The 26,773-nt window shown below is 39.8% G+C and overlaps 1 protein-coding gene across 1 annotated transcript; it reads left to right on the plus strand.

The window, feature by feature from the left end:
- Positions 1-605: 605 nt before the first annotated feature.
- On the plus strand, positions 606-25,391 carry LOC139710353 (mitochondrial Rho GTPase 1-A-like). The gene is made up of 16 exons (XM_071622276.1): positions 606-628; positions 4,501-4,617; positions 5,935-5,996; positions 6,851-6,932; positions 7,536-7,579; positions 8,495-8,710; positions 9,284-9,484; positions 10,261-10,369; positions 13,031-13,151; positions 15,708-15,792; positions 16,281-16,426; positions 17,045-17,148; positions 17,735-17,946; positions 19,168-19,293; positions 19,954-20,150; positions 25,271-25,391. The coding sequence occupies exons 2-16, from the start codon at positions 4,575-4,577 to the stop codon at positions 25,389-25,391; spliced, it is 1,869 nt and encodes a 622-aa protein (XP_071478377.1). The 5' UTR covers positions 606-628; positions 4,501-4,574.
- The last annotated feature ends 1,382 nt before the right edge of the window (positions 25,392-26,773 follow it).

Here is a 26,773-nt window from a genome sequence, read left to right on the forward strand (position 1 = left end):
TTCAAGTCCCTCATTGTGCTAAACTGGTATTTTATCAATAATGTTATCATGAAGGACTTTTGAAAATGAAGGCCAACATGTCAATTTTTGCAATTTTTACTTCTATGCCTTGGAGGACAAAAATGAATGTGTTCACTCATTTGTAGACTTTCCCTTTGTATTGACCTATTAGGTTGATAGCCAATTAAATTATCGTCAACATGGTACATGACACATCGATTTTCATCAAAATCTTTTATGAAAGATTTAACCTCGAAATACAACTGTAGTGTTTAGGCCTATACTTTCGTTCTTTTTTGCTGAGTGTGTGAATAAAAGAAAAAAAGAGTGAAAGAGAAGAGAAAGAACAGACAGAGAAGGGATAGAGCAGATAGAGAGCAGCCATCAGAGTGGCAGACACACAGACGGGCGAACAGACAGAAAAAAACAGACCTCAAGACAGACAGACAGACAGACAAACAGACACAAAATAACAACGAACAAACAAGCAGACAGACACAAAGTTGGGGATCGCAGGATGGGGAGTTACAGGCATGGGGAGGGGGAAGTTCGGTCTCAGACATTGAAAACACCAATGCGCATGTCAGGTGAACTCCCGTTGGTCACTACCGGTAGTGCATACAGTCACGTAAGTTTTCGCGTGAAATTGACTTTCAAATTAACTGTTTGTATCGTATTTTTAATGTATGATTGCCTGTCCTGGTAATGGAACCGTTTTATGTACATTGAATAAGCTCAAATTATTTTTGATGAAACGAGAATGACTCTCAAGTACAGTAAAATCAGCGATCGCTGTAGGATTTCGTCAGAACTTTGCGTGCAATTAGTAGTGTACTATAGTCTACACACTGTTATCCACACGCTTGTACATGTGTGTGTACGTTCGTGAATGAAAGGGCCGTTCTGAAAGGCTGTGTAGGTAAACGCGTTAGACATTCTCTTGGTTGCTCTTGAGTCTTGGTTGCTTTGGGTAGGGCCTAGTACTGGCAAGGGGGTATCATACCTCCTTGGTACTGGGGACCAACGTTAGATCTATAACTTATAGAATGTAGTAAACTAACACCTACATTTTACAATGTATTCTAGGACTAGGTAAAAGAAAACAAAGCGTACGCACATGTTGTTATTAAACTTTAAAGCATCAATCTTTAAATTTATATTCCAGTGCAGTGTACTTGCAGCACAGGTGGCATTGAAAAAAAAAAAAAAGAATAAGCAGATACACTAACCATTTAAACACCGAACGACATCGTAGCGTTACAGTTTACAGTCAGATGCGAGATGAGATGATTTCGATATAAAAAATAGCATGAAAAATGCATTGGTTGCATGATTGGATTTGGCTATTTAATTTAGGCAGTGTATACAACCACACGCGCGTGTCTTTACCATCCAGCCACACGAGTGTGGTTGTAGCCATGGCCCGAGTCGCTGGATACAGCCACACTTGTGATATGTACAGTGTACATATCCACGGCCACACACACGGAGAAGCTGATCGCCGTGCGTATCAAGCATATGAACACCACACAACCAGCTTGCTCGCAAAGCGATGAAAGACAACCTCATTTTCATACCTTCTAATATTGTTTTCTTACAAATATTTTTTATCGATCCGTTCTAATCGTGTTTGCTTGATATGGTGGGTTTGGAATTAATAGCAAAGTTACAACTGCCACTTAATTGGGGGACTTCGGTTTGACATCGCTAGACTGCAGGTGGTAGGCCCAATATCGTGACTTCGGGTGCTAGCGATCACTCAGCGCAGCTGCAGCAGTAGCCTAGCCAGCGCAGTTGTGCCGCCACCTGCCACTGCAGGGATCCGCGCGCCGGCTGCCTGTGCACGCTACAGTAGGTTCACGATTTGCGAGTTACTGTACTTGAACGAACGAAGGCGAAGTCTCAATAACAACGCGATGCATGATCAATTGTAAATTAAAGTGCAAAATAAATTGTAACTTTGCTATTGATTTTAAATTCATCCTATCAAATAAAGAAAATGAGAATAAAGTTTAAATTGAAATGTCTAGATGGTGAGATAATATTAAATGAAATTAATCTAGGAGGTAGGTTCATCGCTTTGTGGTGGTACATCATATCGTGTGTTGATGTGGCCACATGCACACACAGCGTGTTCCCCGCCGCTACGCAATGTATAAAGCTTCTTGCCATGTGTGGATAAATGTACATTTAATACACACCAGTGTGGCTGTATCCAGCGACTCGGGCCATGGCTACAACCACACTCGTGTGGCTGGATGGTAAAGACACACGCGTGTGGTTGTATACACTGCCTTTATTTTAACTGTTTGACATTTGGTAGACTATCTATCTTTAGACCCCTAACTACATATAGTAATTACTGAGAAGAATGATTAATGTTTTCAACATGTATCTTAGACTTAGGTTAGCAGAGCAGAGTACCATATCATTGACATTAAACAAGCTGCACACTTAATTTCATGTCGAGGTTGACGTCCATTTTAATATTGGAGACAGTCAAGGCCAACACCATGCACCATTGACACATTCGTGTCACATACTATTTTTATATAATGTTTTATGTACTTCCATCTTTCATCAATTCGTCAGTTTGTGTGATTATTTGTTTATTTTCTGCAAGTAGGCCTACTTTTTAACCTCTCAAAGATCGACTGCGTGCATGCAACTTTATACACACACGATGTAGACCTTTCAGAAGGTGACAAATAATCAAAAAGTCGATTGTGGTCACTATTGAAGAAGAAGGAGGAGAAGGAGAAAAAGAAGAAGAAGAGGAAGAAGAATAACAAGAAGAAGAAGTAATAAGAAGATGACTCTAGTTAACTTACAGAGTACAATTACTTTGATTAATAAATGGTAGTTTATGGCAGTGGTTAGTCGATAGTCAACATACAGTATTTGATACTATGACACCTTTTGTATCTATAGACAACTCTGGGTCAAAGGTGTTATATTGCATTGTCTGATCTGCCATTGGCACACCCTGCCAACAAAATTCCTTCCTATATGTTGAGTATTTTTTATAGCCTACTGTGTGCTTACTATGTCTCCCCCCCCCCCCCCCCCAAAAAAAAAAATACAATCAGATTTTTGCATCGATAACACTCAGTATGATTAAACTGTCTAAATGCTAGTTCAGGGTCTTAAAATGTAACGTCTTAGCTCTATTTTGCAGAAAACCCCATTCAATTTGGTTAAGCGGTCACAGAGAAATGTGGATTGTTGTAAAGCATTTCATGAGTCTGATTCTTCCAAGTTTAGCACTTGGAATGCTCTTGTGTGTGAATACAATAGACAGAACTTGGAGGGAAGAGATTCCTGACATCCTCTACAAAGTTCCTCATTTCTCTTTGACCACTGAAGCAAATCAAATGGGGTTTTCTTTAATATGTGGGCAATGAGTTATGCTTTTGGTTTCATATCCTGAATTTGTATTTAGATTGATTCACTATTTTTAAGTTTTAAAGATATCGTTGTGGAAGGTCCCATTGTATTTTATTTTATTTATTTATTTTTTTTTTTGGGGGGGGGAGGGGACATACAGTAGATCCTTGAAAGTGATTGAGGTCTAGCTTCTTCCAATCTCCCAAATACAGTTAGTGCACTTCACTTGTTTTCACCATACCCATACCCTAAACCTGTTACTGACATTGGCACAGACTGTTTTGGAATTTTGTTTTTCTGTCTCATTCTTGGTTTTGATACTCAGATGTATGCAGTGTGGTAGTTGAACTAATGTTCTTTGAATGCTTGAAAGAATGTTTACCCTTGCAGAAACTTTGATTGAAAATGGTGAACAACTGCAACAGTTCAGTCAAAAGTTTAGTGAAATTTTATAGTTTAGATAAGTTAAGATAGTTAGTAGTTATAAAAGTTGTAGATTAGATAGTTAAGATTAATGTGGAAATGTAATGATTTTAATCTTTGCAAGTCAGTTGGCCATCATGGTGGATCATGACACAGTTACATGACCAAATGTCATTTTCTCTTCATGAATTTATGACACATACATGTACATGTATGTTACGTCATGTAAAATCATTATCCTAAAGATACGTTCATGCATCTTCCACGATGGATGACGAAACATGCTCCATGCAGATCAAATAAAAATAATGATTTTGCTGATGTGGAATACAAAATGAGGCCAGAGTATTTATCAAAAGACGGCATATTTGCTTCACTAAGCAGTCTACTTTTAATTGTACAATGTTGTTTGATGCTATGATGCAAATTACCTGTTTAACGTATTTGTTCTGGGAATGAGTTTGTTGATTGTACATCAACTGGCATTATGAAAACTTATCAAACAAAAATATTGAATAAAACTTAATTCATTTGATTTTACATGTATATTTTTTATTTTCGTGTGTGTGGGGGGGGGGGGGGGGAGAGTTTTAGAATTAGAGTCATTCAAAACTGATTGAAAGTTTTATAGAGAAATTAGAATTGATGTACATGCATCCTCGTAAGATTTTTATCTTTTTCTCATTTCAGGTCATGTGCATTACTTCATGTAATATGACATTCTGGAGTATTCTTGAGACTAGTTGACCAAAGTTTTATACACCATGTACGGAAGACGAGATGTCCGCATTCTCCTTCTCGGGGATGGTGAGTGATGCCCATGCTGTGGCTCTTTGCTTTTATTGCCATTACAGTGCAAAATATGTACAAGCTTCTCATCACTTGGTACAGTTTTATAACTACAGAGATATAATACCAGTATTCAGTTTTAAGATATTCTTCTAATGGTTTGGTATATTGTCAAAGCTATTTCCCTGTCTTTCAGGAAATCACAATTCTCCCAGTAAATGAATCTATAGGTCAAATTGGTATGAGTTGAAAAGCATTTGAATGAACTTCTCAATTATGAAAAAAATTGTTTGTGTGTGTGTGTGTTTGTGCTGAATGATTTACGACTATGTATTTATGTACAATGGTATACCATCTCAAAAAGGTTTCAGCTCCAAAGATTGTGTAAGTTAGTTTATGTCATATGACATGTCACGTGACAAATGCCATGATTATTCTTCCAGATTCATGTGATGATGCTAAATTGTGTTTTCAACAATGCACCAGTATATTTGGTATGCTTAGTCACACCTTTAAAATAATTACATTTCTCAGAGATTGATGATGATGCTGATTTTGTACGTGTATTGGCGCATGGTATGGACGACACGTATCACTCAGTAGTGTTGGTAGGAGGTTGTGTGTTTTCATTTTGTTGCCACCTGTACTTCTGCAAAAAATCATTTTTGTTACTATGACCCAATTTTATTTTCCTCTTTGCCGGGGATAGATCAATGAATGTCACAGTCAAATTGTGTCAAATCGTTCAAATTTACATTTTGTGTTTAAAATTTTAAATATGTAACAGAATTCAGGCATTGGATTGAACTTTGAGGTTTGGCAGGATTATTATCAGAACTTGTGATTACATGCAATGGAAGTGGTATGGCATTAGTGCCGATCACATATAGGTCAAGGTTAATTGATTTCATTCAGCTCACACACACACACACACACACACAGACTACATGATGTCAGTGGCTGTAGCTTGGTATGTAGAAACGTGGCTGTTGACCTATATACGATCAATCTTTCTGATTCTTCTACATTTCATGGCCTTCAGAAGATCTTCTGAAGGTAGATTCTGTTATATACAGTTGTTATGTTCACATATTTCAGAATTTTTCTACCTTAGCTCCACTGACGCATGAATTAAAAGCAATTCTCGGGTCAGTCTTAGGTATTAGAGCAAATGTTGTCTACAACATAGCCGTAGGTGAACATCCTGCGAATACCATTGAAAATGTACGGACTTGTTTGACTTCTAAATTGCCCAGTACTTATACTGCATAATGTCATAATAGCAATGTCACAAATAGTCGCCAACCCATTGTTCTGCTTGCCTTGCTCTACCAGGTGGTGTTGGTAAAACATCTCTCATTCTGACCCTAGTTAGTGACGAATTTCCTGAGGAAGAGGTGAGTTCATTGGGGTCACATGAGGCTCTCTTGTCTGTGATGGTATTTGAAGAGAAATAGTCTTCCCCCCCCCCCCCCTTGTCTCCATCATCGATAGAATCTCAAAGAAATCATAATCAGTGTTGTGTGCATTGTGAGTTAGGCGCAGGTCTTCAATAGCAAAAGCATGGTGTGGAAATGGAAGTGGCATGAAGCATTATGGCAAGTTTTTATGCAAAAGTAATTAAATTTAGAACCATAGAAAATTAAAAGACTCTCCTGGGTGTGTTTTGAAATCATGGAGGTGAGAAACAAGCCCCCATTAATACGTGTACCCAAATCAGAAAGATGACCTAATGCAGAGAGCAGTGCAAATTAAACAACAGTTGTTGCATAGCCTGCACAATAAAAAGCCCTCTCTTACAACTGTATTATCATTTCCAGTGCGATGTGTCTGTACCAACAGTCTGGTTTGGAAACCGATGTCTGTCTCACGATATATATGAGGCACTTTGCAATGAGATACTAATTTTGGAGGAAGATGTCTAGTTTCTTGCGATTCTCTTACATTTACAGTACGTGTATTACATTGCAGAACCACAAAATTGCATATTAGTATGAACTCGAACTTTGTTTGCACATGCTTAAATGATGTTAACTGTAAAGTTGAGATAATGTGTAAATTTCAATTATTTGTAGAATGTACATACCACAGATTATTTCATGTTTTCAACTTGATAAAAAGTAGTCATATGTACACCTATCCGATGTATGTATGAATCGATTACATGTCATTCAACGAAGCAATAGAAATTGTGTAAACTGAAGTCTTTCATGCGTCATGTCAACTGAACATTTGTTCATGTGTAAACCAGGTACCAGCCAGGGCGGAAGAAATTACCATCCCACCTGATGTAACCCCGGAGAAGGTTCCAACTCATATAGTAGACTTCTCAGGCAAGTCATCCTTTATTACCTCTGCCCCTACCACTGATATAACTACACTGAATAAGATGTCAATGGTGTCTATTGGGATTTTGGCTCCGGCAGGGTTAATTGGATGGAGAGGGTATAAATGCACATACTGTTTTTTTTTTCAAGAGGATATACTAGAAATATACTATATGCTGGCCCAGACATGTACATGTTCTGTACTGCAATTAGTTGGGCTACATGTATACCAGGTACTTTTTTTTTCATTGTTATAACAAGTGACACTGTCGAGCTTCCTGTCTATTGTTTTGATTCTTGTAACTGTTAAGGTCTATGTTGATTCATTTGACGAACAATGGAATCGGGCACCTAATTCATGTGGAAAATAACTGGCAAATTTCTTGTGGAACAGAACATGAGTTCGCATGCATTTCCTACCTGTCTATGCATTTATACATGAATATTTCTACTGTTACATATGAGTAAAACAAAATACCTCTTGAACTTTGATTTTCTTTTGGGGGGGGGCGGATGAAGAGGGTTACACGTTTCTTTTCAAGAGACAGTTTATAACTATACTTATAAATATTCTTGCATTCTTTTCTTTTTGTATTTCCACATGTACAGCAAGGGAACAGAGTGATGAGATCTTGCTGGAAGAAATAGATAGGGTAAGTGTGCATTTATGTGCAGACAATTCTGTGTGATGTTTGTACCAGAGGGAAAGTAGCCATCCTGCATATTCTTGTTCTAGTGTTGTGTGTGTTGCTCATGTATTGCATCATTACCTACTTCACATGTATATTTCCCATCCTATCAATTCTGTCAGTATAACTGCTAAATATGCAGAGTGAAATGTAAATTTGTACACTTAAAACTAGCAACGATGGAAAGATTGAGTTGCTGTGTAAAGTAGTTCACCCAAAGAAACAACAACTTACAGTGTATGAATGTGATTATATTTACTGACATTGAATGTGTGACCAAAGGGTGAAAATGCAAATTCAAAGTAAACTCCTCATACATGTGCAAACGACATGTTTTATTTTGAGTTTGAAAGGAGAGAGGCATCCATCACAAGTTATTCACATACATCGTGAAATCTACAAGAAATTAGTCCTGCTACTCAAAGGTATTATGTAGGTGTATGCTCCTGTGGTTATATTTGCAGTGTAGTCTAGCTGTCCCCTCATGTACAGATTTTGTATTTACAGAAGGCAAGTCGTAGGCTATGAAGTATGCCAACCTAAAATAACAGCAGGACCGATTTCCTTCCTGTCTGTAGGTCGCTTCAAAATGGCTCTTGTGACTTTTCTAACCTCTTGTAAATTTCACCTTTGCCCCTCCCCTCGCTTCCCCCCCTCCCCTCCCTTCCCCTCCCCTCCCCTCCCTTCTCCTTCCCTCCTCCCTTCCTCCTCCCCTCCCCCTCCCCCTCCCCCTCCCTCTTCCTCTTCCTACCTTCCCCTCCCTGTTCCTCCCCTTCCTGTTCTTCCCCTGCCCTACCCTCCCCTGCCCCTCTCCCCTTCCCTTCCCCTCCCCCATGTCCTCTGGATGAACGTTGATGTGTTCCTATTGTTTACCCTCAGGCCGACGTTATCTGTGTCGTGTACGCTGTCAACAACAAGGAGACCATTGACAGCATCACCGACTACTGGCTGCCCCTGGTCCGCAACACCCTGGGCGCTGACCACCTCACCCCCGTCATCATCGTCGGCAACAAGTCTGACCAGGCGGACGCCAACAGCCTGGAGACGGTGGTCCCCATCATGAACGACTATGCAGAGATCGAGACCTGTGTAGAGGTGAGTGTCACTTTATCCTGATTGTTACTGATTTTATCTTAATATATACATCATGTATGATACATATTTCTAATTCTCGTCATAGAGTTGCTCTGGTTCAGTATATTTGTTATGTATGATATATACCAGTATGTGTTTATATAAACACATTGACATACATAAATAAATACACACATACTTATGTGTGTATTATACATCATATATGATACATATTTGTAATCCTGAGTTGTAGAGTTGCTCTGGTTCAGTATCTGTCGTGTATGATATACTGTTATAAATGTATTTTCATGAATACATAAATGTACACAAATAAGTGAACACACATTCTTCCATGTGTATATATATGCCTATAGAAATGTATGTGTGTGTCCATATACATTTATTAGAGAGAGGGAGAAAGAGATAATGTAGAGATAGATAAATACAAATAGCTGAAGATATATACACACATGTATGCTTTGTAAATATGAGACTTGCAGGATGACCTTTGACCTTGCCATTTGATATGATTTTTTTTTTAAAATCTCAGCTCTCTGTTGTAATTGCTTATGTTTCTGGTTCTGTCTTGTTCAGTGTTCAGCCAGAAATCTGAAGAACATCTCTGAAGTGTTCTACTACGCCCAGAAGGCCGTTCTGCACCCAACCGGCCCACTGTATTCAGCCGAGGACAAGGAACTCAAACCGGAGTGCAAGAGGGCGCTCTGTAGGATATTCAACATCTGCGACCTCGACAACGACGGGATTCTCAATGATTATGAACTCAATCTCTTCCAGGTAAGTAACATAATATATGTCTTAAAGTTCTAAGGAAAAAAGAAATATTCATCCAAGGGATCTACATGTTTGGATGTGATTCAAGTTGAACCAAAATTCTTTGAAAGTCATACCATTTCTCAGTACAGGGCAAAACTGAGCAATTATTTTATCACCGTTCATTTGTGTGTTTTCAGTGCAAGTCTTGCTTGCTAGTCTGTGTGATTAGAATTTGCTGGAAGACCAAGTGACCCATGTACGTCCTGCGTAAATGCTTGTCCAACATTTATTTGCATGGTGCTATACCTATACAATTGTCACATTTTTCAGATTTTAGGTCACAGCCAGGACATTGCTATTGGTGATGAACTACTAATATCCCACAACTCTGAATCATGAGTCATTGGTGCACATACAACTATGGATCACAAATATCAATCTCTCGCTGTCCTGTTGCTCCTCTATTAAAGATGCGTAGCTTTAGGCAGCATGTCTACAAATAATTTAGTAGTAGTATTGGAAAGTGATCAAACAGTAACCAAGAAATGAAGCTGTTGAGGGTTGGTTATACTTCTACCTTGTGGAACAGAGGGTGTCATAAAAACAAAAAGGAGATAAAATTGTACATCGTTGGCTGACAAATGAGTGAGCACCTTTTTGCATGTTGCTCTCTTTTAATGACGTAGGCCATGTATTTTGAAATCTTGGTTCTTGTAGAGTTGTATGTTATGCATATTTCTGGCTAACCTTGGCATTTCCATCTTCTTTTCTTTTTGTCCATGCTCTGTGACTATCAGAGGAGATGCTTCAACGCCCCACTGCAGCCACAAGCCCTGGACGATGTGAAAGCCGTGGTGCGGAAGAATATACCAGAGGGTGTCATGAACAATGGCCTCACCCAAATAGGTTGGTAGAAAATTGCAGTCTTCTGGTATACAGAAAGATGGCTGGACAGATGCATATGTTTGATAATTTTTGTTTGTATGTATGTATGTATGTATGTATGAGTGGGTTTGTACAGTAAATCAACTTAGGATGAGAATATGAGGTATAGAAAAGAGCGTCTGTCCTCAGAAATTATAATGACTGACGTTTGTTGTAGATAAAACAGTCAAACTCTTTTGTTGTCACATTGGAGCCATGTGTCCATAGATTTGGGGACTGTGAGTGTCACAATCATTGCAAGTACCATAGCAACTGGAATGGTCACAAATGACTTGCCATTGACATGATGTGTTGTAATTGCTGTGACTGCTATGCAAACAAAGCCCAATTGTTCAGCGAAGAAAAGCAACAAACCTTCCCAAACCCAATACGGTATATGCCATATAATTTGCTGGGTTCTTATTTTTGCGAATTTTGCAAGTTAGCTGCTATTCCCGATTTTAATACTATACGAATATGTTAACTCTGATACCAACATGAATGCAATGTGCATTGGTATGCATAACACCTTACATGAACAAGGTGTGTGATAATAGTTAATTAGGCCTATTCAGTCTTGGCAAATCTGCTGTGTGAATGGATGCACATACTTCCCGATTTCTCTGTCCATTGGTATACTCCATAATTGCAAATTCAATCACTCGTGAAATTGTCTTGAAGTCCCGATATGTGAAAAATAAGACTCGCTAAATATACGGCATATCAAGTTTTGCACAGAAGGAAAGGCCCATTAGTGTACAGAGCTGTTTGTGTATATGTGTGTGTGTGTGTGTGTGTACTGAAAAACACACACAAAAAAAATAGTGAAAAACAAACAGTGTGCATGCACGTGTGTTTGTGCATACCGGTATGTTGTGAGGTTCTGTGTGTGAGTGAATCTAAGCCTTTTATTATCATTGATATGTTCAAACCATTTAACTCTGCATGTAGGTCAAAACAATGGTTGATATCTTCATTAGGTTGCAGCGAGGTCTCCAAAAAGCCTCTGAACAGCAAAATGGATTTATGTCATTTCTTATCTGTTTATTCAGCTGATAAAAAGATTACAGCCTTCAATTTTATTGTGTCCACAAGGTTTGAACCCTGATAATTTATAGAGTAATTAAACATTACAATGTGTGTTAAGTAGGGCATGATTAGGTAATTACTGTTCAGCAAACTAAAAAAAAAGAAAAAAGGAGAGATCAAGGGGTAGTTATGCAGCTCTGCTGTGTCCTTTGCCCCCCCCCCCCCCTTTGGAGGTATGGAGAGTTAGTCTAGGAAATTGTGTGCTTTTGAGCAAAGTTGCCAACCCTGTCACTAAATATTTGAAGCTGGTTTGTGCCACAATTTGAGCCTGCTTGTAGGAGCTGAGAAGTGGAGAGAGCTCAATGCAAGCTTTGGTCGCATGAGTCAGCCCAGAGCTCTTTTGGAGGGGGGGGGGGGGGGGGGGGGGTGGGGAAGGCTCAGTCAGTGGTGATAGACCTGGTGGATTATCCATGCCCAGATAGGATCCCTGAGGGATCTAGAGTAATGAAGGAATGATGCTTAGAAGGTTCCCCAAGGGGAGAGATTTTAAAGGAGTACTCCAGTTCATTTTCAAGTTGACTTCCTTTTTTTCTTCAAAAGATAGTCAAAACCAGCAACAGTGAAAGTTTCATTACAATAGGACCACTACCACCACCACCACCAAAAAAAATAAAAAATAAAAAGTAAAGATACAGAATTTTTTATAAAGTCCCCCAACTATTTGTGATGATCAGATATGCAAATTAGATGAGATGATGATGTCATCGCCTCACTTCTCTCTCATTGGTTTGCATGTAGACAATGTCACAATTATTTTTGTGTCAATGATACAAGAATTTTAAGCATCCCTTTAAAATAGTCACCATTGCTAAGTCTTTACAAGTGGAGATTGATTGAATCTAAAGGGTAATATTTATATCTACAGGGTAATACATTTTTAAACAGCAATTGGGAGACTTATAAAGGGAGTTTCTCTCTCTCTCTCTCTCTCTTTGTTGTTGAAAGTCTGCTGCCGATACATTTTTAAGCCCATTAGGGAGTTACAAGGGATTTCATGAGATGAAAACTAACCATAGATTATCTGAAGGTTATTCAAAATGGGTGGAGCAGCAGGGTCATGGTTTGATGATGTTACATTTTACTTCATTTTTTTTTTTTAAGAAGTGGAAGACTCATGATCAAGAGTCAAGTCGATCTGACTGCAAGCTGTGATAGGCTAAAATGAAGAGTTAATTAAGAGAGAGAGAAAAAAAAAACTGAAAAATTCATCAAAGGCATTTGTCAATTCGAGATTCTTTTGTATATGAAACTTTTTGATTTTGGAGATATTCCTGATGAAGATTCAAGTCAGTTTAACACTAATGTTTTATGTAAATGAAAAGGATTGCTCATTCAAATGATATGGGATAGATTATTTGATTAGCAAAGATTAATTGTTCATTGGAAGAACAACTCAATAACAGCGTGAATTCTGAAAAAAGCTATATCAAATGGAGAGATTTCATCCGTGCAGTGGGCTCCTTGATTTTTAATTGTTACTATGAGATGCCAGCTGTGTGATAGTCTCTGGTTTTTTTCTTAGAAAAAGAGACTTTTTCTGGTTTATCGTGGCAGGTTTCCTGTTTCTCCACACGCTCTTCATCCAGAGGGGAAGACACGAGACCACATGGACTGTTCTCAGGAAATTTGGCTACAGCGATGCTCTCAAACTCACCGCGGAGTACCTTTCACCAAGGTAGAGATAGAGAAAGATAGGGATACAGGGATGCCAGTTTTCCGGCAATAGCCGGAATTCCGGCTTTTTCATATTTTGGTGTCCAATTTCCGGCTTCGTGATATTATTTCCGTCTGTGTGGGAAAGCCGGAAAACACGAGAAAGAAAGAAAGAAAGAAAGAAAGAAAAACGAAAAAATATGATCATCTAAACTTACGGGACATTCACTTTCATGATTTCCGTGGTATGTTTCGCATATACTTGGGCATGAGAATATCACAAAACGACTGTCATGCAAAACTATCGCGATGTTGCTGCTGCTAGCTGGGACATGCAACACGTGCGATGATAGCGATCGAACAGTGTGTAGTGTTTCTATGCGATGTACTAGTACTATGCTGATGTGCGGTCGCGGTGCATGAATCGCTGTCTCGCGATAGCTACAGCGCTGAGACGGTGTGGTGAGTCGATTGAGTCAGCTGAACGAAGCAAAAGTAAAAACTACGGATTTTACGGCACTAGGACTTCTTTATTTTTGCTAAAAATTCCTTTTTTTTTTCTAGAATACGACCACATTATTGTCTGGAAAGCGTTATACCAGCACGTGCGATCGCGATCGAACAACGTGTGGTGTTTCTAGGCGATGTACTATATGTGTGGTGCATGGATCATGCTGCGCTCTCGCTATAGCTACAGCGCTGAGAGAGTATGGTGAGTCGATCGAGTCAGCTGAACGAAGCAAAACTACGGAGTTTACGGCACTAGGACTTCTTTATTTTTGCTACAAATTCATTTCTCTGGATTAGATTTGAGGGAAGAAGAGCCCTCAGAAATGCTCAGATTGCACCAGAGAGCATCTAAGAACCCCAGAGCTTCCAGGGCCCTTGAGCGGGCCCTGGACCCCGGCCGAAGGGACTTCGCGCTCCGCACACATCAGTTTTGTTCACAAAAAAATTTCCGGCCCAAGAGCAATTTGCCACTGGCATCCCTGTAGGGATAGTATAATATGTTTGTTTTGAATCCACTGGAGGAGTTATTACTGGAAATGTCACACGTGTTTCCTATGGTGGAATTCCTTAGAATCTGGATGCATGAAGTATTTCAACCATTTGCTCTGCTTTGGTTTGAATGTTCAGCACATTTGCTAGTGTGCTTAATTCACCCACCAGTGCAGACATCCCTGAAATTATTCTTCAGTGAATATCAATTTTATGATCATCTTAACACCTGCTGTATTGCATTGTTCTCAGGGTGGGTTCATCTTACATTAAGTCCAAGTTTTGAGGAAATGAATGCCAATAGACTGGATGAAGCAAGCTGGACAAGATATAAGGGAGTTCACGGTTGCGATTTGCGCATGTGCAAAATAAAGGTCAAATGAGAATAATTGTGCATTTGCCATTGACTTTCAAACGAAAAGAATAAGGCAAATGAGGACCCGGAGTGTTAAGTTGTGGGTTTCACCTTGTTAGAACGCACAGGTGAAAGTGATTCATCAATAGTGTTTAACAAAAGCTGCACACCTATTTCATTGACATTGATTACAAAGGTGGCATGCTTCAACAAAAAATGCTCTGTCATAGGTCATTTCCATGTTATTTGAAAGACTGTGGGGTAGGGGTCAAATGAGACATGCGCTAACCATGAATTCCCTTACCATGTGCATAGGCACAGTAGTAGGTTAGAATGGCTTTACGTATTGTTAGAAAGATCTTATCAGGTAGATAAGTCATTGAATTTATTTGCCCATATGATATAGCACAGTGTTCCATTTTTGCAGTGATGATATTTCATATTCTTTGCAAGAGCATTGCTTATAAATATTTGATATTGTGCTTTAATGAAGTTAGAAGCACATTCATTTACTTTTTTTAAAGCTCTAACTGGTATAAGCAATAAGATAATCATTTTATGGTGCCGACAGGGTGTGTTTAAAAATAATTTGTTTTGTGTAATATAGGGATGATATTGTCATGTTTGAGATTCTTTTATATCATTAGCCGGGTTCACACGTACAAATTAGCGGGATGACGATCGCGATCGGTATCCCGCTAATTTGGCGAGCGTCCACACATACCGAATTATAGCTAATTGCCGATAGAGATAACAGCTAAGCCTGCAAACTGGGTCACACAGCGCCCTTCTCTATCACTGCCTGCGCGCACTTACCTTTGTCCATTGTCTTTTACGCGTCAGTGGTGTGGTTCGCGCGCTGTTGTTGTTGTGCTCCAAAGAGGTGAAGGACCTCTTTGCAGAGGCCTCGCTGTTGCGATGTGCGCATTGCATGATGGGATGTAAAAACTCGAGATTCTAATCCCGACCGTTCACATGTACCAGCGTGGGGCCAATTATCCCGCTAATTGGCGAACCAGCGCAAGATTTCTTGGGATTAGCATCGCGATGCTTATCCCGCTAATTTTCGGGTTTTTTCTGTCCACACGTGCAAAAAACTCGGGATGACGATCGCGATGCAAATCTCGAGATTTGTATCCCGCTAATTGGTATACGTGTGAACCCGGCTATTATGTAGTTACGTAATGCCTGATCGCATGTTTCATTGTCATGTGTCATGTGCAGGTTGAGGGTTGGAAGGGGCTGTTCCACGGAGCTGAGTCATTTAGGCTACCAGTTTCTGACATCACATTTTGAGAAGTATGACAAGGTAAGTTCACTCTTTGTCCTGAGGCAGGACGTCAACGTTTGCTGCCAGTGTTGTATCTTTCATGTGCAGTGAATTCTCGTTTCTCACATACCATCTTTAAAAGCAAAAAAAAAAAAAAAAAAAGACTTGCTGCTTGTGGGTGTATCTGTTGTGCATTAGTCAGAACTCTTTAATGTCCAGATTTCAGTTGTAGTTTCTGTAAACGTGAAATGAAATCAGAGGGGAAAAAAAAGTAATCTAGCTTTACTAAATGTAATAAACAAATGAATTATGCCAACAAAGGACTTGGTCAAATCTGTAGATGCATGCTTGGGAGTGTTGGTTTATGCTGGACACTGTGAATCAGCGCAGAACAAGTGGCCGTCTGTGGAAAGTAATAGAACAGGTTTGCATCGATAGACAAAGTTAAGGCTGGGTGAGTCACTCTTCTCATGAGATGCCGACAAGAATGATCCAGTGGGGCAAATTCTCTTTTGTCATTGCCTCAGGATCGCGACGGCTCCCTATCGCCCGCCGAGCTGCAGACTCTCTTCCAAACCTGTCCCATGATGCCGTGGGGTCCGGACGTCAACATGACGGTGTGCACCAACGAGAAGGGCTGGATAACGTTACACGGCTACCTGTCCCAATGGACGTAAGTCTGCATTTTCTGATGATGCATAGTGGAGGGGGGGGGGGGGGGAGGGCAGTTGATGGACAAACTGCAAGCAAGATATTTAGACTGGCACATCTTTGCAAACATTGGATTCTTTTAATGCTAACCTAAAAACATTCCTCTTTACGTGAGCATACAGTACATAGCTGATACAAGATTGTAGTCACTTGTAGCATAATATTTATGTCTTTTCTGTCTCCTGCTCCACAATGCGCCTCAAAACAGTTGTAGATAGAGGGCGCTGTATTAATTTGTTGTATTATTCTTACCTTGTGGGATACATCAATATCTCTTCATCATTTGAATTCAGTCTGTTAACAAACAAGGAGGACGCAATGACTGTACAGATGTTTTCTTGTTTTAATTCCTTTCTATTTGACCACACAGACTGAGGTTCAAGTGTGCAGGTCCCCATGATTTCATAAAGCAAAACACGAACACGTAAGCAAACTGCAAACTGTACATAAAGAGGTATCATTCGCCCAGACTAACAGCTGTCATTAATACGTCGGGAACTTGCATACTTGATAAGATGTGCCAGCAGGAACCGATGACTATATGTTATTATTATTTGATTTGTGTGTTTTCTCTGCACAGACTAACAACCTTACTAGACATTCAGCGGACGTTAGAATTCCTGGCCTACTTTGGCTACAGATACGTGATGGCCGACCACGAAAACCAGCTCTCTGCCATTATTGGTAAGATACACTTCCTTTTTGATGTGATGTTGACGTCTTGTACATTTTAGGCATGTCACAGTAGTATAGATCGATAATACTCCAAAGAGTAATGAGTAGATATGACTCTAGGCATCTTTTAACATCTTTTTTTTTTTGAGGAGACGTCAAGGTACATTATCTTATTATAGTGTTTCAAATACCATCATGTTTAACCTGTGCAATGGTGCAGAAATACAGATATAACTGAGTATAGTCTTTTCATAGTGAATTATTACTTGTGCACTGCATTGTAATAATAACAATATGAAACAATAGTTTGCCACTTATCATAAAATGTTTGTGAGAGCTTTACAGATAATAACACCAAATGGGCATTGACAATTAACAAAAGAAACAAACAAATAAATCAGTCACAAGTTAAGATAATCCATGAATTTTATAATCACCGGTATTCTTCAAATAGGTGTGTCTTGAGTTTCTTTTTGAAAACGTACATGAGGGTTGAGTCCTGAATGTAAATTGCAATAAAAGATATACTGGTTGTAGGGAGGTTTGCTTTAGAAAGTGTTCCATCACAAATGTCTCTGTATTTATTTGACAAAAGTGACGAGAGACAAGAAGGTGGACCTTCAGAAGCGTCAGACGTCGCGGACCGTCTTCCGGTGCAACGTAATCGGTCCGCGGGGGGCAGGCAAGTCGGCCTTCCTGCAGGGTCTGACTGACAGGTGCCTGGACTCGCCGGTCATCCAGCGGGACAGTCTCTCAGCTTACACCATCAACACGGTGCAGGTCTACGGGCAGGAGAAGTACCTACTGGTAAGATCATCACCATCATCATTATCCTCCTCACCATCATTATCACCACCATCATTGCCATCATCTCCATCATCCCCATCATCGCCCTCATAGTCATCATCATCATCATCATCATCATCATCATCACCATCATCACCATCATCACCATCATCATCATCATCATCACCATCGCCATCATCATCACCATTGCCATTATCATCATCATCATCACCATCACCACTATCATCATCGTCATCATTGTCATCGTCACCATCGTCACCACCACCATCATCATCATCATCACCATCACCGTCATCATCATCATCACCATCACCATCATCATCAATATCCAGTTTGATCCAAGTTGGTCCCCGATAACGAGGATGGTGGGATTTATCATATTCTATGAGCCACTGCTCTCAACACCTTCTCACCTTCTTGCTTGATTTTGGGCATCCTCTTTCCTCCAGCAAACCCTCCCATGCTACTCTATCTGTCTCTTTCCTCGTCTTCTTCAGTTGTACTCGCCCCAATGGTCCAGCACTTTCCTCAGAACATGATCATCATCCTTCCTCAACACATGCCCATACCATCACACTCCATTCACCCTTGCCAGCTGTTTCACCGATTCCTTCAAATAATGCATCTTCCTCGTACCCTCGGTCTTCTTTTTACCCATACGTTTCGCAACGCACACCGATCTCACCATTGCTCACTCAGTCCTTCTCAAAATCATCATTGTGCTTTCCCTGAAACACCATGTCTCACTCTGATACAACATTGCAGATCTCACACAACTCTGATAAACCCCATGCTTTATCTTTTAAGGATAACCTTTTATCCATATACTGGTAATAACTCTCAGCATCATGATGCTGATGATGATACAACTTTAAAGGGATAGTATAGTTTTGGTTGAGATGGGGCTTCAGGTTTTGAACTCTTTTGTAAGATGAGAAACCACATATGAAATGTGAAAGAGCGTACAATTCAAAGAGGAATTCAGTGTTTATTTGATGAACATTGGTCTTGAAATGGCTGAGATATCCCAAAACAAAGTGTTCCTAATAAAAGGTGGGACCCACCATATGACATGTCGAAATTGTGCCACACCCTCAGACTTATGTGTATGTATTTTCTCACCTCCTTTTTAGCCAAAAGAGAATAATGGTATGCTTAGATAGCATGTAGTCGGGCATTTTGGATTATTGTGATTAATCCTGCACTTCCTGTCAATTTCAGCTGCGTGAGATTGATGTGGGACTGTCCGACGAGCTCTCTTCAGAGGAACTGGAATGCGATGTGGCTTGCTTGATGTACGACATGTCAGACCCACGGACATTTGAGTATTGTGCCAAGATTTACAAGGTGTGTTTCCCTGAGCTCTGCCTCAGTAGGGGTGTAATACATTGATTAGAATGTATGATGATGATAAAAGTGATGATAAAAAGTGATGATATGTAACAACAGTAAAGGAAACAAAATTAAGTAGCAGTGTTAACCTCATATCAATGTAAATCACGAAATAAAAAACATATAAATTGCCTGTATATATCTTAAACCCATTTCATGTAGTCGAAGATCCGTTCTAAAGAACAAAAAACAAAGGCCATTGAATGATTGGTAGATAATATTCTGTTCATATTAGATTGACAAATTCGCTAGAGCTACATGGTAAATGACCTATGTCTTCTTTGTCCATATATTTTATGCTGTATCCGTCATTTCCTCTATCCCTGTATTCTCTGAGGCATTGGATCTTCATCCTTCATGGAAACTGTGACAGGTGATTCTTGCATGGATAAGACCTGTGTGTTATGTAAGCCAAGGTGATGTAGAACAGGGAAGAATTATGATACATTGTGACTCGCTGGTGACTTAACACTTAGCTCTGCCTTTCCTTCTAGTGACTTTAGGGCATGAGATGCCATTAGTGGTTTACGATACACTCCACATATTCCACCTTCACATTTGTTAGAAATCAAGTTTGCTCTTCACCTCATGATCAGAAATCATTCTCACCCACAGCAACATTTCGAGAGGAGCAGCGTGCCGTGCCTGCTGGTGGCGGGGAAGAGCGACAAGCACCCCGCCCGCCAGGACTACCCCCTCCAGCCGGCCCAATTCTGCACCCACTACAGCCTGCCTCCCCCGCAGACGTACAGCAGTGTCGGGCGGCCCAACAAGGACATCTACATCAAATTGGCAACGCTGGCGGCGTACCCGTAAGTCAGATGGAATGGCAGTTTGTGTAGGGTTGTCTATTTTTCATAAAGTTTGATTGTGGCCATCTAAGACTACTACAAGGGGGAGACTTTATACACCAAATTCTTAGCTTCAGTTGATTGTTGGAATAACAGAGGCAAGAGAAGAAATAAGAAAAAGATCAAAATGAAATCCACCCTTTAACAATTGTACTGGAAAGTCGTTAAGGTTTTTTTTTGTTTTTTGCTAATGCTCATTGACAAGTACCACTTATCACCAGGACAGTGATCAGACTTGGTAATGGATTTGTTGGGGATGATTTGGCCTTTCATTTGTGAAGATGTAATACTACGAGTGATCAAATCTGCTTTCTAGTTGTGTGATGATATGAGGTTAGTCATAGAAATCTAGCAATTTTTTGGCTCACGGCCATTTCAAAAATGGGAAGAAATCCAGTGCACCACTACATCACTGAAGTTAAACTCAGACACTCATAAACAGGATCATCAGGACATGAATATTTCGGTTATAATGAAGCGAGGTTCAGAGGCAAGATGTACAACAGACTTAAAGATGAGGATACCCCCTTGAAATTTAAAAGAAAAAAGAAGTGTCAGAAAATCTCGGTTAGTCCTGTGAGGTGTTTCTTAGTTTTGATTCACAACAAGCATTGTGTGCACTCCTAAGTGCAACTATGTGTGAGATTATGTACTTTCATATGCAGCAACTGTCACTGTCCTGTTCTTTCATCTCTTCCAAGAAAAGAGGAGATAAAGCATGTCTTTCTATTCTGCTCTCATCACGTAGTTCTATCAGTCAGAAGATACCATTAATCAGGTAAAAAAAAAAAAGGCTACTGCTGCATGAGTGTGCTGGCATCTGTGGAGTGCAATTGTCTCTTTTCTTTTGTTGTGACACTCTGTAGTGCATCAAATGTGCATAGACATCCTTGTGCCGAGAGGGGAGTAGTGTTTGTATGCAGTTGAGGAGGAGGATCAGCGAGAGTCTTTTCCTCAAGTTTGTCCATTGAACGATGATGAAATCAGACCTTGTGATGTTGTCTCACAGCATAATTTTGTGTGTCTCATGCTGTATGTTCTAATCTGTGTCTCCTTTCTCTCTCTCCCTCCCTCTCTCTCTCTCTCCTCCCTTTGTTTCTCATCTCTTCTTTTTCCTCCTATCTGTTTTTTTCCTCCCTGTCGTACTCGTCTTTCTTGTCACACCATGTTCATCGTCCACTCCAATGTCCTCCCGCATTTGCGTTTCCCCCTTTGACCTCATCCCTATCTCGCCCTGCCCTGTCTCTCCCGGCCCCACCCCATCTGGCCACGCCCACCCCCCCCCCCCCACCCCTCCACCCCAACAGTCAGATGAGGGGGGCTTTGGCAGACCACCCGGCAGCGATGTGGTTCCGAGACAAGTTCATGGGCTCCAACTCTACTCTCAGGTCTAACCCCTCCCCCTTACTTCTTCTCCTTCTTCTCCACCCATCCCCATCATTCCGCTTCGGTCTCATATCCTTTCGGCTAACCTCCTTCCTTCGGTGTACTGTATACGCCATTCATTTCGCGATGGTTTTTAAATTTGATGAATGTTGCAAGTCCACTAATACCTGCAAACTTGACAAACGTGGGAAAATATTGCCTCCTGTTACACAAACGCAGTACATTTTGTTTCCATTTTTTTTTTTGATGCATACATAGCACCTGCTCATCTTTATTTTGTACTGTCAAGAAAAACAGTGCTGACATTTAAGTCAGTAATTAAACTGTTTCTATTTGTTTCTGCTATTCAAATGTTGCACAATAACTTTGTTCAATTGACTTTGTCTTTTGTTCATGTATGAGAAAGGAATGCAGAAATTAAATCAAATCAAATCAGATCAAATCAGATCAAATCAGATTAAAGCAAGGTAGTAAATCACTAACATTGCTTCTTCAAAAGGGATGAGACTTATTTCTTATTATGTCTTGGTGGTTCTCAATCACAAATTTCACCCCTTGCAAAAGCCATTCACACTTGTTCAGGATTATGCTAGCGAAAAATATGGCGTATACCTCATGACACTTCTTTGACCCATGTGACTACCATTTAATTTCATGGATTCCCCAGCTATGCATCAAGTGACAGCATATATTGTGTTAGCTGCCTGTTAATATGCCTGTGATTATCTTATTGATTTTTAGTGTATTTCATTACTGACTCCCATTATGGCATTAATTATTTATTACTTATTTTTAATACTACAGACTTTTAACCGGGATTCATTATTTCAGATACGTCTGACATGCATGGAATACTCGATGTCTACATAGTCTTTAACTGATACAGCATTTTTGGGGGTTCATTATTTTCTTTACTTTTTCTGTTTTATTTTGCTAAAGAAACCTGGGATATGGGATTCAACTTCAAAAAACTGGGTGTAGCAAACTGCTTTATGTATGCCTTCAGCAACAACACCCCTTATTGCCATTTATATTCCACAGAGTTGCAGTTCAGAGCACATTACAGACATTGAATCATGCAAAGCCAGCAATTATTTTACTCTTGGGAAATTGGTGTTAAAATGAATACAATATATTCTTAAACAGACTTATGTGATTTTATTTAAGCAATAGTCGAATAAGAAAATGCTTGTTTATTACTTCTCCCTGTATATATACTTTTAGAATTTTCTCATTTATTATCATATATGAGGGTTTGATTTTTTTTCCCTTGATCTATTATGAGAGCATAATTGCCAATTCTTTGGTAACCCTTTGTACTTTCTGGAGAGATACCGAGTAGAGGTATAATTTTATGCAGTGCTTGCTAAATTAAGGAAAGACATGCCATATTTTCAGTTATTTTTATTTGTTTATCTATTGTTATTTCTTTATCTTTTCATTAATTATTATTACTTCATTTTGATTATTATTAATTTTTATTCATTTTTGTTTGTTTGTTTTTGCTGCAGTGCAGCATATTCTCATGGTTTGAAAGTGAAATTTGAGTTAGTGATGCCCCAAAGTAAATTTCCTCTTTTATTTCCATGGCTGTGTGTTAATGTTTATACAGGTTTTGTTGCAAAGTTGCATTTTCACTGAGGAAGACATACAAATACAATTAATACTGCATATTCCTCATTCCACTTTTTTGTCTGAAGAGGAGATAGTCTTCTATAAACAGAGCTCCTGTTTTGCTTGGAAGATTCTGTATCAATATCAGGTTGCAAAGGTTGATACTCAAATAGGGTGCTGCTGATAGCATGAGCAGAGCTGTCTCTGTGGTTGAGCTTACACGACCCTTAACTTGACTTGCTTTGCTGTAGCAGAGAATTGCCATCTTGATTCTACTTTTTGAATGTGACCCCTCTTCTCATGCATGGTCATGCAGTATTTCATGGTTGCTTTATTCAGAGTTCTTCTGTGATTCTGTTGATTTGAAGGCGTCGCCTTGGACCTGACTATTTTGTTGAATGCGTTGTAATGGAATCGTGTTACGTCTGACTTAACAGCGTTTGATTTGTCTCCCCTTTTCTTGCCCACCTCGCCCTGCCACGCCCTGCCCCGCCCAGCCCAGCCCCTCTCCTCCCCTCTCAAGTCAGGAGCCCTGTGTATGCAAAGTGTTCTGTGCATCTTGTTCTAGCAAACTTAGGTATTCCTCATCCGATTGTTCATCGGCAATTTTATGCAATCTATGTATTTTCCCAACTTTTTTTTTCTGTCATACCCAGTGATGGAACGAAGTCAGTATTAGATATTTGGTTTCCTGTGTGTTTGCGCCATATGAAGTTGTAATTTATTATCCTAGTTCTATTTAGTTTTGTACTTAATTGTTACGTAGTTCGTGTTTTATTAGGCCGTTACATCAAAAGGTGCTGCTGAATACATGAATATCTTACTTCAACCCTCAGGCTGTAATGAATGGCTTTGGGGCCCCCGAGTTAATTTGCAGAGCATGTTTAGTCAGATATTGTCTATTCTTTACCTTAGCATCATTTGATTTCAATTTTGCATGATAAAGATTAACTGTCAACCCACATTATTAATGGAATGATGATTAATTTTGGTTTATTTGTTTGGAAATGTTTTGTGCATGTTTAAGTAAGTGGATGGACTGACCCATCAAAAACGGCAGTCAGAATTGAGGTGTTAGTAATCTGTTAGGTGCCAATCCACCGATGATGTTTCGTTTTTGGAGGGACTTTTTGAAATAGTGACTGGTTTGTTTGGGTTAGAAAATCAAAAAGCAGAGCAGTTCAATTATCATTACAAAGGAATTTGCAGCATACACACCCTGTGGGCAGTCATGAGAACCTAGTCTTGAGGTTGTCATAAAAACATTGATGGACTGCTACATTTTCAGCTGGGGACATCTTTTTTTTAGAGCAACAAACGGAGATATCTGGATAAATTAGATGATATAAAAATGCAAAATACAAAATAGATAAAATATCAGATCAACAAGAGAATATGGGCCGTGACGCAAGAAAAGGGCCCTTAGGGCATTAAATACCGAAAAAGAGTTCTCACCTCCACATTGTAGAAGGAACTCTGACGTATTTAGATATGCAAACCTTTTTCTGAAATTCCAATCCTAAATGACCCCATCACGACATTTAAAAAAACATTTTTTTTTCCAAATCCTGTCACCTTATGATGAGTCTATGCATGTGCGCGCAGTTAGCTAGTTGATCTTTTTTGCGCATATTGCTTTGTCAAACTTCCGCGCCGTTTTCTGGCGTTTTCGCGCAGCGGAGCTAAGGGCCCTTTTCTCGCATCACGGCCCATATGTATTTGATTACTATCACAGTACCAAGGCGATATAAGAGAAGATATGGTCAACCCAGTGACCCCTTGTATGACATGCTATGTGCAAGATATTCCATTCTAGTGAATCAATACCAACAACAAAATAGAAACAAAGGAGATAATGAATTAAAATCATCAGAGAAATTTAAATTGGGCAGAGATGGAATAATAATAAAAAAAGTTCAAGGATATTATTTAGAACTCCCTGGCTAAGTAATCAATTCAGCTCACAAATTACGATTGAGTCAAGTCAGCGGGTAGCCAACTTTGGAAGTTTTAGTTATATCACAAAAGACATCTCCATCATGTTTTTGTTTTTGTTTTCTTTTGTATCTCCGTACATCCAGACACCTGAAGGGCATTCAGGAGGAGGGGACCCGCCTCTGGATGAAAGTGGGCCTGGGCATCGGTGCTGTGGCCGCCACCCTCTTCCTCACCTACAGATTCATCAAGAGTCAGCGGTCATAACACAACGCTCCGCTAGCCCCGCATCTTCCTCTCCATCTCTCCCTTTCTCTCTCTCTCCCCCCCCCCCCCCCATCCCACCTCTCTACCCCTACAGCCTCTCCCCACGCCCGACAACCATACCCGAACACTCCCGGTACTTTAGCCCTCCTGCATCCTTGATTCCACGAGTGAAGGAGAGGAAGTTGGCCGGCATTAAAACAGAAATCTCTACTGCAAGTCGGGAGAAACTGTGTGGTACACATGCGCCTAGTTGATACGACTGGAGGTCCGAGATTCAAATCCAGGACGGATGTGAGTCGTGCCTTCGGAAGCTGTGGGTTTGCAACATTCATTCAGTCCACGACTGTCATGAGCAGTCTCGGTGAAACCGTGATTTGGCCATTCGTAGGATATCTAAAAATTTTGTAGGTATATCGCACGCATGACAGAAACTTTTGTGTAGGCATGGAAAATTGAGGATGTTACTTATGAGAATGAATGGGATGGAAGATTTGAATGCACAGAACAACAAAAAATTTTCATATTGCCCCCAGCAGGGAAGGTTGATAGTAAACCTCTAAGTTGCCTGTCCGTCTTAGCCGCAAAGATTGATAGATAGCAGCTGATGGCTTCCTTGTACGAGAAATAATTGATACAATATGATAATTGCCAGTGCAGCAACTCACAATGAGAGCAGCCACCATGACAACAGGAGGAATTCTGCAACCTGATTGGCTGTCTTGATGGTAATTTGCATAATTCCTAGTTACTCTTGTGTTAGAACAATAAAAAGGGGCCCAGTGTGATAAGATGCAGGTAGAAATTTCTCAATTGCATCAAAAAAAAAAAAATAAAAAATCTGTCCTTGAGGGAAGAGTGATGCAGTTGTGAATTAAAAGGGGAGGTGATGAAATACATGTAGGCAATACTTGAGCTCCTGACCAACACTCAACTTGGCAAATACTAAAACTGATCTTAGTCTATTATTCCCTGTATTTGATAGGCTTTTATGTTTCAACTGCTGAGTACAGTCTGTTGTAAAAATGATTCAGAATGCAGTGTTTACACACTTGCATGAATCTATGAATTATTGTCCTAGCTTTGAACTTGGAAACTGGTAATCTTCTGTCAAAGAGTGTAGAGTTTAAGAAGCCAATGAAAAAGGCTAGAAGAATAACAAGAGTATCTGTTCAGGAAAATTCTCTGTGTCTCGTTTGAGGGATTCCACTCTCTCTCCCTGCTGTGAATGCGTCAAAATAGGAAGTTCAATGGCGACACAGGCTATTTTCACCCAGAGCTAGAAATGATATCTTTTCTCTTTCTAGTTTTATTGTTTTATAGTTATATAGCAAATGTGGTGAGCATTTGGTCTTTTAAAGTATCTTGCCGGAGTATGAAAGTGC

This window comes from Diadema antillarum, unplaced genomic scaffold (genome assembly GCF_040938485.1).
Source record: "Diadema antillarum isolate AM-2024a unplaced genomic scaffold, OU_Dant_1.0 seq00001523_RagTag, whole genome shotgun sequence".
Taxonomy (NCBI): Eukaryota; Metazoa; Echinodermata; class Echinoidea; order Diadematoida; family Diadematidae; genus Diadema; species Diadema antillarum.

What these genes read in the sequence shown, in the direction of transcription:
- LOC139710353 (XM_071622276.1), top strand. Translation starts at nt 4,575, where the DNA reads ATGTACGGAAGACGAGATGTCCGCATTCTCCTTCTCGGGGATG. An exon ending in ATGAACTCAATCTCTTCCAG is followed by an intron (nt 9,485 to 10,260) that starts GTAAGTAACATA and finishes TGTGACTATCAG; the next exon opens with AGGAGATGCTTCAACGCCCC. An exon ending in GCAACGCTGGCGGCGTACCC is followed by an intron (nt 20,151 to 25,270) that starts GTAAGTCAGATG and finishes CCGTACATCCAG; the next exon opens with ACACCTGAAGGGCATTCAGG.